Source organism: Rhincodon typus, chromosome 3, assembly GCF_021869965.1.
Source record: "Rhincodon typus isolate 14 chromosome 3, sRhiTyp1.1, whole genome shotgun sequence".
In the NCBI taxonomy this organism is placed as follows: Eukaryota; Metazoa; Chordata; class Chondrichthyes; order Orectolobiformes; family Rhincodontidae; genus Rhincodon; species Rhincodon typus.
In genome coordinates, this window is record NC_063334.1 from 21814317 (window position 1) to 21825804 (window position 11488).

Sequence of the window (11488 nt, forward strand, 5' to 3'; positions counted from 1 at the left end):
ACGGACAGGTCAAGGGGGCGGGATGAGACTAGTAGGTAGGAGATGGGGGTGGGGCTTGTGGTGGGAGGAGAGGATAGGTAGGAGGAAGGACAGGTTAGGGAGGCGGGGACAAGCTGGGCTGGTTTTGGTATGCATTGGGGGAGGGGAGATTTTGAAGCTTGTGGAGTCCACATTGATACCATTGGGCTGCAGGGTTCCCAAGCGGAATATGAGTTGCTGTTCCTGCAACCTTCGGGTGGTATCGTTGTGGCACTGCAGGAGGCCCAGGATGGACATGTCGTCTGAGGAATGGGAGGGGGAGTTAAATGGTTCGCGACTGGGAGGTGCAGTTGTTTAGTGCGAACCGAGCGTAGGTGCTCCGCAAAGCAGTCCCCAAGCCTCCGCTTGGTTTCCCCGATGTAGAGGAGGCCACAACAGGAACAGCGGATACAGTATACCATATTAGCAGATGTGCAGGTGAACATCTGCTTGATGCGGAAAGCCTTCTTGGGGCCTGGCATGGGGGTTCAAAACTGTCACTGAAACCCCCTCCATCAATATCCTGCAGTACACCATTATTCAGTTATATCAACGCCCCACCACACAAATAGTGTGACAACAAGAGCAGATCACAGATTTTGAATTCTTGGCAAGTAACTCGTTGCCTGACTCCTCAGTATCTGTCTATTGTCTATAAGGCACAAGTCAGGAGTGTGATGGAGTACTCTCCACTTGCCTGGATGAGTACAGCCCCATCAACACTCAAGAAGCTGAATAACATCAGAGGCAGAACAGCCACCTGAATAGCACCTTAAAATTTTAACACCCTTCATTTCCAAAGCATTTGCCGACTCTCCTTTCTTACCACTTCCCAAAACCACAGCCCTTACCACCTTGAAAGACGAGCAGCAGATGAATAAGAACACAATACTGCAAGTTTCCCTCCAAGCTACACACCACCTTGACTTGGAACTACAATCACCCTTCCTTCTGTTTCACTGGTTTCCTGCAACTCCTTTCCTAACAGTGCTGGCTACACCAGTACCTACACCAAATGGACTATAACTGTCCAAGAAGTTAGTTCGTCATTATCCTTGTTAAGGGCAAATAGGGATGGCCAATAAAGGCTGGTCAGCCAATGCAGCTCAATTCTTGTAAAAAGAAATTAAACAACCCAGGAAATGATTCGCTTATAAAATAAAAGTAACTGCAAATAATGCAAAGATAAATTGTATTTACATTATACTTGTCATAACCACTGGACATATCAAATCACTTTACAGCCACTGAAATACCTTTTTTTGAAGTATAATACTGTTGTAATGTAGGAAACACAGCAGCTATATCCATATAACAAACTCCCACAAGCAGAGACAATATTCTTTCCATGATGCTGATCGAGGGATAAATATGACCAATTACTTTGAAATAGTGCCATGGGATCTATTACTTCCACTCAGGCAACTAGTAATCTTGGTTTAATATCTCATTTTAAAGACGGAATGCTGGAAATTAGAATAACAATAGAAAATACAGATAAAAATGAGGAGGTCAACTTTGATCACGAAGAAAGACAGTTTATGACACTGTGTCAGCGTATGTGAAACTTTAATTAGAGCATCCTCTCCTTCAAGTTAACTTTGCTTCACCTTATGATTACGTTTCTTAGTTCTCTTCAACCCTGTTAAACAGTCAAAGGCCAATGTGGCTAATCACAATCACAATTTGATTCGATACAATATTTCAAGCATAATCTTACAGTATACCTGTATTCCTGTTCAGCAGAGCATTAGCAGGCATATCTAGTGATGCCAATATCTGATCCTTTGGACTTTTTGAGAAAAGATGGGCTAATGATTATAAAGGGATCCTTCTTAAACTTAAACGCTCAAAACTTTTCATTTCACATAGAAACTTGGGAAGTAGAATGTGCACCAGAAACAGGGAACTGTCCTTCTCAAAAGATCAGTTTTGTCATTTTTCTTGAGCGGATTCTACAATTTTATAATTCTCAGATAGCAAGCTACCTTTAAGATATGCTACTGCATATCATGATACCCCACTGAAGTAAAACTACAGAAGTATTCTCTGCATGATGCCACATTGTGGAAGTACAGTCTAAGCTAAGCCACATACATAAACCTCTGGAAAACAAGAAAGGTACATAAAAATAATTTTGAACATTTGTTTGTGTTTCAGTTTCTTAGTCAGAGGTTCTGTTGAAGGTGACTGACATGGGAGAACAGATTCCTTACTGTTGGTAATCCAAGGAGCCTTTCTTTTTATGTGAACTGAAACAGTGAGCATTGGCAGTCTGTTCAATCACAGGGGACTACAAACACTGATTCTGGCCTCATCTGATTTCTACATATGTACACATTCTGGCATAGATTGCTGCATAGCCATCAGGAATTGAAAGGCTTACTCTTTCCGTTCTGTAGCCTAGGGGCATGGAGACCAATTACTGCAGGCCCACCACTGTTCTAGCTGAGATCAACTAACTCAACAGAGACTTAGGATTGAACTTGAAACCTCCTTGCATGGTTCATTGCCAGACTTTACAGTGCCCTTATTGGGCGATCTCTCTTATATTTAAACAAGTGACAAGCATGCGTGTGGCTTTGGACTCAGTCCAACTGAAAGGAATAACTTTTCACCTCCCAATGTTGCTATTCCTAAGGCTGGGGAAAATTAAAATTGTCTTCATTGTCATCTTGTGACCTTTTGTGAGACTTTGGCGAGGCTACAACTACAGTCTTATTCCCAGGTCAGAACAGCACAATACAAAGGGTGCAAGGCTGCACCCTTCACAGAGTGCAGAGGAGACTTACCAAAATGGTTGCAAGGTTGAGGGATTTTAGCTACAATGTGAAATAAACTGGTGAGTAAACTCCTTGGAGAAAAAAGAGATTGAGGGGAGATTCGATACAGCTGCGTAGGATTATGACAGCTTTTGACAAGGTCGATGAGAGAAACCTGTTGCCACTAGATGATAGCAGAAGGTCGAGGGAATGTTATGTTCAAGTTCTGGGCAAGAGATACAGACGATGTAAGGAAGAACCATTTTTTCATACTAAGTGTTAATGATCTGGAACCTGTGGTGCAGGAAATGGAGACAATTAGTGATTGCAAAACGGAAGTGGAAAGGCACCTGAAGAAAACAAACTTACAGGATTACAGCAAAGAAATGGGACATGGGGAAGAATGTGGCCGACTGGATTGTTCGAACAGAAAGCCAAAGTGGATTGATGGGCTGAATGGTCTCCATCTGCGCTTTAATAACTTGTTCTATTTATTACTCTCACAACCTTTGGAAATGCACAATTTTGTATCTTGTCTCATGATTTGGCTCGGATATTTAGCTGTGAATTTTACCATGAAGTTTTCCTGGCTGTGAATACTTTGTACTACAGCTAACTGTAGGCAAGAACAGAACTCTGAAAAATGTACAGCATTCTTTGAAAGTTGCAACTTAAAGATTTCTGTGAAGATACAAATTGTGTAACAAAAGAATATTACCTTGTGAATATTGCTTTTAGAATAAAAATGTCATTCTCTGTGATGAAATGCACTCACCCAATGAACCAAAGTATCTAGTAAATTGACAGGAAATGGGTAAACATGCAAAATTATGACCTATGCTTAATCATTTCTATTGCAACATGATTAAAATTCAGGGAGTATACCAACAGAAAACTACCATGACCCCTAGTTTAATCTAAAAACATATACTCTGGTTCTGTCTTCACAAAAGAGGACACAAATAATTTCCCAGAAATGACTGGGAACCAAGGGTCTAGTGAGAGGGAAGATTTGAAGAAAATCAGTATTAGTGAAAAAAAAATGCTAGAGAAATCAAAAGCTGATGATCTCCAGTGACTAATAAACTGTATCCAGAGTAGGAAAGGAAGTAGCTCTGAAATATTGAACTTATTGCTAGTCTTTGTCCAATATTCTATAGTCTCAGGAACAGTTCCTACAGATTGGAGGGAGTCAAATGCAACTGCACTACTCAAAAAAAGGGAGAGAAAGAAACAAGTGAATTAAAGACCTAACATCAGTAATGAGGCAATGACTAGAATCCGTTATATAAGACTTGATAACAGAATACTTGGAAAACATTAAATGGATTAAACGAAGTCAGCATGGGTTCATAAAATGGAAATCATATTTATCTAATCTATTGAAGTCTTTGGAGGATGCTTCTCGTAGGAATAGATAAGGGAGAACAAGTGGATATGGTGCATTTGGATTTCAAGCAGGCTTGTGACAAAGTCCCACATAAGAGAGTAGTGGCAAGAATTAAAAACACAGAATTGGGGGCAAGACAGGGGTAGCGACAGGCCAGTGGTATTATCGCTAGACTGTTAATCCAGAGACCCAAATAATGTTTTGGGACCTTGGTTCGAATCCTGCCATGGTGGATGGTGGAATTTGAATTCAATAAAATTCTGGAATAAAGAGTCTGATGATGACCGTGAAATCATTGTTGATTTTCAGAAAAATCCCATCTGGTTCAATAATGCCCTTTATGGAATGAAACTGCCATTTGACAGGCCTACATTTGATTCCAGATCTACAGGAATGTGGTTGACTCTTAAATGCCCTCAGGGTAATTAGGGGTGAGCAATAAATACTGGGCTGGCCAGTGATGCTCTCAAACCATGAATGAATAAAAATCATACTAACATGGTTTGAGAACTGATTGAAAACTTGAAACAGATTGTGGAAATAAATGGGTCTACTTCCAGGTGATAGGCAGTGATTAGTGGGGTACCACAGGGAACTAGTTTTGGATAAATGACTTGGATGAGGGAATGAAATGCAATTTTCCATGTTTGCTGATAAAACAAATGTAGGTGGGATTAAGAGTTATGAGGAAGGTGATCTAGTTAAGCTGAGGGCAAACACATGGTAAATGCAGTGTAGCATGGGCAATATAAGATTTAACACATTGGTGTGAAAAACAGAAAGACAATATTAATGAAATGGTGATACATTGAGAAATGTGGATTTACAAAGCCAACTGAGTATCATTCTATACTAGTCAATGAAAGTGAACAGGCAGATCCAGCGAGCAATTATGATCACAAATAGCACATTGTTCTTCATTGCAAGAGGATGAGAGTTCAGATGTTGGGATGTCTTACTGCAGTTGTACAGGACCCTGGTTAGACCACACCTGGAGTCATGCAGTTTTAGTCTCCTTACCTAAGAAAGGATATACTTGCCACAGAGGTAGTGCAGCAAATGTTCACTGGGCTGATACCAGAGATCATAGGACTGTGGTATAAGCAGCGATTGGTGTGATGTATTCACAAGAGTTTAGAAGGATGAGAGAGGATCTAACTGAAAAGTATAAAAGTCTAAAAGGATTGGGTAGTCTAAATGCAGGGAAGGCAATTTCCCCTATTGGGCAGTTTAGAATCAGGGCTCACGGTCTCAGAATAAGCAAGAGGCCATTTCGCACTGAGATGAGAAAACATTTCTTCAGAGGGTGATCAACCTGCTGAACTGGCTATCACAGAAGGCTGTGGAAGTTGGATCACTGAATATATTCAAAAAAGAGTTTTTTAAAAAAAGATTTTAAAGATATTAAGGGGAATGGAAGAAAAGCAGGAATTTGGAAATGAGCAAAGTGATCAGCCATAATCATGTTGAAAGGCAGAGCAAGCTTGAAGGGGCATATAAACTACTCCTGCTCCGATTTTTAAAAAAATATTTTGAGGTTATTTTTCTGAAAATGCCAAAAAGTGAGAGCATGCACTCAAGAAAATTGAAATGTAAAAACAAATGTGAGGTCAAGCAACATTTGCCTTATCTGTCAATCTGTTATAAGTAAACAATTTTAAAGCACATTTCATGGTAATTCTTTGTGTGTGGCCAGGTCATGTAAATAACATCAATTCCCAACACTGGCAGTTCAATTTAGCTACTATCACAGGATTGGCTGAGTTTCTCAACTGACTCAAAACATCCAGGGAATATTCCTCACTGAACCCTAAATCTGTTCACTGGCTTGATGAAAATCTACTTAGTAGCTGATTATGAGTACATGAAATGGATCACATGAATAGATAAAACTCAAAATCATGAAAACCCAAAAACCAATGCAACACTTGTCTCGGAAAGCTGATCATACTGTGTTAATAATGAGGTTGGCTGACTTGCTTGCCGAGCTAGCTGGTTATTGTATGGACGTTTCATTACCATGCTAGGTAACATCATTAGTGCAGCCTGCAATGAAGCTCTGATGTTGTTCTACACCATTTGGTATTTATATGATTCAGTATGTCAAGTTGGGTTGTGTCACTTCCGGTTCTGACCTGCATGAGTTTGCATATGGGGTCTAATTCCACATGTTTGTTGATTGCATTACAGGTTGAAAACCAGGCCTCTAGGAATTCCCGTGCATGTCGGTGCTTGGCTTGAGCTAGGATGGTCACATTGTCCCAGTTGAATTGATGGCCTTCATTGTCCAAGTGCATTGAGATGAGGGAAAGTTTGTTGTGCCGTTTGCTGCTAGCTGGGTGTTTGTGTATCCTGATGGCTAGTTTCCTTCCAGTCTGGTCGATGTAATGTTTGTTGCAGTCATTACAGGGTATTTTGTAAACTGCGTTGGTCCTGCATGTCATAGGTGTGGGCTCTTTGGTCCTTGTGAGTGTTTGTCGTAATGTGGCTGTGGGTTTGGGTGTTACCATGATTCCTAGTGGTCGGAGGAGTCTCGTTGTCAGTTCTGATATGTTCTTGATGTAGGGCAGTGTGGCTAGTATACTGGGGCACACTGTGTTCCTCTTGGCATTGTCTATCTAGTAGGCTCCTGCAGATGAAGTTGTTGGGATATCTGTTGTTAGCAAAGACCTTGCATAGGTGCTCTTCCTCCCTGCATAGTTCTGGTATGTTGCAGTGAGTTATGGCTCATTTGAACAGTGTCCTAACTCATCTTTGTTTGTGGATGTTGGGGTGATTGCTGTGGAAATTGAGGATTTGGTCAGTGTGGGTTGCCTTCCTCTATACTGTGGTTTGGAACTCCCTGCTGGTCATTCGTTCAACTCTAACGTCTGGAAAAGGGAGTTGATTGTTGTCTTCCTCTTCTCTCGTAAATTTGATCCCAGTCAAAATGTTGTTGATGAGATGGTGCGTCTCTCTTTAAAGTGCTTTTCCCTCTGATGTGTTGAGGGTGTTCCATTCATTCCTCCGGTTCAGTGTAGGGATTATAGTTTGTCGGATGGCTTGCTGTATTTCATCCGCAAGTTCATTACCTTTTAGTGTAGCTTCTAGAGCGGCCATGAGGTCTGGTCTGATCGCATCTCTGTGGTTATAGTTTAGTCCATGTATTAGGAGGCTTGTTTGTTGTTGTCCTTGTCTTTTTGGTGGATCAGTTTGGTCAGTTTCTCCTGTAGTGTGTGTGAACAAAGAAGAAACAGATGCCACAGGAGAAACTGACCAAATGATCTACCACAAAGACAAGGACAACAACAAACCAGACTCTGGGATAAGAAACCTATCCAGCAGACCACTTACAGAAACCCAGAAAGCTGTCCCAATATGGACTGGAAGGAAACTAGCCATCAGGATCACCAGCTAGCAGCAAAACAACACAAAGAACTTTCCCTCATTTCAGTGCACTTGGACAATGAAGGCCTTCAACTTAACTGGGACAATGTGACCATCCTAGCTCAAGCCAATCATAGACACGCACGGGAATTCCTAGAGGCCTGGTTTTCAACCAATAATGCAATCAACAAACATGTGGAATTAGACCTCATATACAAATCCATGCAGAACAGAAGTGAAAATGACACAACCCAACTTGACAGACCGAAGCATATAAATACCAAATGGAGTAGAACAACATCACTTCATCAGAGGCTGCTCTGATGATGTTACCTAGCAAAGTGACGAAACGTCTGTACGATAACCAACCAGCTTGGCGAGCAAGCCAACAACTTCATCCACAAGCTGAGCTACAAATTTTGCATGTATTAATAATGATAGGGTATGAGATAATTTACATTTTACTAGATCAGATGGCCCCTTTGATTTGAACAAAATGAAAAAGGGGGAAGAAATAATGATGCATCGCCAATGGAGTTATTGCTTGTTTCCTCCAATTTAATGTCAATAAATAGTCCACAGCTATAGACATAACACAGGATCTCAGTGACATAAGGTGAGTCATAAACAGAAAGCTGCAATTAGGTTGTTTGTGGCTACACATGGCATCTGGTAGTACACTATTCAACTCGGATCTAACTTTTTAAATTTAAAACAGGTTCCTGCCAAGGTTCAAACTGTCACACGTCGAAGTTGCAACTCCTGATGGACAGTGAGGAAGATGGTGGAATGTTTAATCACAAAATAATACATATAACAAAAAAAGTTTCAACACAGGTAAAAAAGTTACAAATGAAAATAAAGAATATAAGGTGACAGGGAATAAGGAAGGACACAGTAAAAATTTTAGAATAGTTAAGTCCATCTAAATATTTTATTCTTTATGCATTTACAAAAATTCCAAAAGCCTGAGTTATTAATTTCAATGTTGTGCTACCTCAAGAAAGACTTTGACTGCGCAATCACTTTTCACGATTGTACACTGTATTGAGCCTTTTTGCACATATTTCTGTCCAGTCACCTCTTAGCTAGCTCAGTAACATTTCATCAGATCACATGCTGGAACTGAAGCACTTACATCATCAGGATAACACGATTTTTTGGGTGTGGAAACGGCCTCATCAGGCACTGATGCTCGGATTTTGAGAGTGTCGGGTGCCTTTAGTTAAAAGGAGCGCATGTGAAGTGCTTTTTTTAAAAAAAGAAAATGACTATAAAATACTACTAGATGTGAATACTCCAATTTTAAAATTTATTTTAGATAATGATTCTGAAGTCGAAAGTTGAGAGCTTAACGTGATATCTAATAAAACAAATTACAACAGCATACTTCCAGCTATCCCAAACTGATTTTTTTTCTTGTATGCTTCCTACTGTTGGTAAACATGGTAGAACAGATATAAAAACGTGCGGTAAAAATTAATTTGACAAAATCATTGCTCATTTTACATTTTTGTATTGTGTTAGGTCTTTTTTCAAAGTCATAATTCCTAACATAAAATTACACTACAAACCAACATCCTGATTGTAATTATGATGATTCTTATCCATTGGAATAATTACTACCTTGGGGTGTAGGGAATTCTTAGAAGTTACTAGTACCTGAGCATGTGTGAAGAGAATGAATGGTGATGTATGCATCAGCACATTTATTGATAAGCAATAACCCAACCTCTATAAACATATTGAATAAAACTGATCATACCTGTCGCTGTATTTCAACATTTGGCCATTCTTTGTCCAGCTAATGACAGGTTTTGGGTTTCCCTTTGCTTCACACCTCAGCATCAGTGTATGGGTCCAGTCAGTCAGTAGTATTGTATGGCCCACATCAGCAATCACCTCTGCTGACAGAGACAATCCTTTGTCATTGGCTTTCTGTAGTATTACTGGTGCCTTGAATGGCTCCTTAGATGGATGAATAGACTCCTTAGAACTGGGTTGATCTACTGGGTATAATTTTGATAGTCCATGGCCATTGGTAGTGATTTTATGGAAAGAAGGTTTCACTGAACTGGTATCCATGTTTCCCTCCTCTCGCTTCAGTTTGGATTCAACAGCATCTAGTTGGCCCTTAGAAATCTCAGCAACTAGTTGGCCAATAACATGAGTAGCATAGGTATCCTTTAGATCTTCAGTTTGCTGTGATATAGCCCGAATGATTTCATCCAGTCTTGCCTGATCGATTACATACGTCAATGGAATAGTAGATTCCACGCTAGCATCCTCCAAGGAAGTGAAGTCCTTCTCTATGGACCACTGTGACTCCCGTGAATCTAGGCTCTCTCGAGACCAGCCTTTTATCTCCAAGAGTTTAAGAATAATTCCATCGTACTGACTTTGGTGGTTTAAGAAGAATCGATTTTTGTCTGACTTGCTACCATTCATCTTCAAACCTGGCATGTATTTGTCCTTTGGACTTATTGCTTCATTTGAGATTCCTTTCCCAATGGCTTCTTCCTGTTTACTGGATGGAGGCTCAATCAGTTTATTATTATTTCCAATTATTTTAATCACAAAATCATCATGCACATGTCCTGCTACGCATGTATAGGTGCCAATATTTACTGGCTTAAGACGATTTATTTTGATATAACCAAAATGAGTAACGGTGACATGTGGTGAGCTTGACAAATGTTTTCCATCTTTCTCCCATGTTATCATGGACTTCCGGAATCTTCTGACAGGACACCTGATGACCACTGATGTTTTGGGAAGCAGGTAAGCCTGCCCACCAGTGGTGAACTGCAGTTTCCTTTCTTTCTTTAATTGAACATAAACTTTTCGAAGACCCAGGATAGAAGGCCCTTGGCGTTCAGAAGATTTGTATTCCTTTCCGTTCAATCCTGCAGCCAAAAAAAGACATTTGAAGCAAACTAAATTTAAACCGAAAAACAGGGCATTGTCTTGTCCAATAAAAACCAAAAGAACTACGGATACTGCAAATCAGAAACAAACCAGAAATTGCTGGAAAAGCTCAGCAGGTCTGGCAGTGTTTCTGGAGAGAAACCAGAGATAACATTTCCGGTCAAATGAGTTCTGAGGAAGAGTCACTTGACCTGAAAGGTTAACTCTGATTTCTCTTTACAAATGCTGCCAGACCTGCTGAGATTTTCCAGCAATTTTTTTTTGTGTCATTGCCTTGTCCAAAGGTTTACTGGTTTGAACTGTGACACCATAAATGAAATTTGCCTAAATGTACTTACAGAAAAAATATGAAGAAGGGATTCAAGACTGAAATAATCTCAGCTCTGAGGAATAGAATTGCTTAGTTTCCTAAAACATATATTTAGGCCCAAATTTACACCATCAAGGACCTAACACTTGGACCCCCTTTGGAAAATGAGCCAGATCTCCCCACTCATGATCTCACTGTAACACAAAGTCGTTTTTTATGTAGGAAACCACATTCTCTGGATCTAAGTGTAACCAATGTTTGACAGATTCCAAAAGAGTTATGATCAGCATCCTTTCCTTCAAAGGCTTTTAACAGTGAGGTGTTCTGGGGTTAGAAGTGGAGGCAGGTGGTGGTATGACCAGCAGCTTACTAGTTTCAGATGGGGCCTGGCAACTGATCTGCAGCTACTTTCATGCCTCTTGCGTGAGGACTAATTTCTACCACTCTCCTCACCACCGGAGAGAAACAACAATGAGTTCAAATAGATATGTGTGAATACAATGGCTTAGTGTTAGTACTGCTGCCTCAAAGAGCCCACGGACCCAGGTTCGATTCCAGCCTCATTTGTATGGAGTTTGCACATTCTCCCTGTGTCTGTGTGGGTTTCCACTAGGTGATTCAATTTCCTCCCATAATCTAAACATGCGCATGTGAGGTGGATTAGCCCTGTGAAATTGTCCAGGGATGTCTAGGCTAGGTGGATTAGCCATGTGA

General features: G+C 40.4%; 1 protein-coding gene across 1 annotated transcript in view; it reads right to left on the reverse strand.

Annotated features, from left to right (window-relative positions):
• The window catches only part of LOC109921924 (ADAMTS-like protein 1), a 499722-nt gene that overhangs the window by 61022 nt on the left and 427212 nt on the right, over positions 1-11488 (reverse strand). Inside the window, exon 20 of the mRNA XM_048595307.1 lies at positions 9302-10442. Coding sequence (XP_048451264.1) covers positions 9302-10442 — 1141 coding nt within the window. The remainder of the gene's footprint in view (positions 1-9301; positions 10443-11488) is intronic.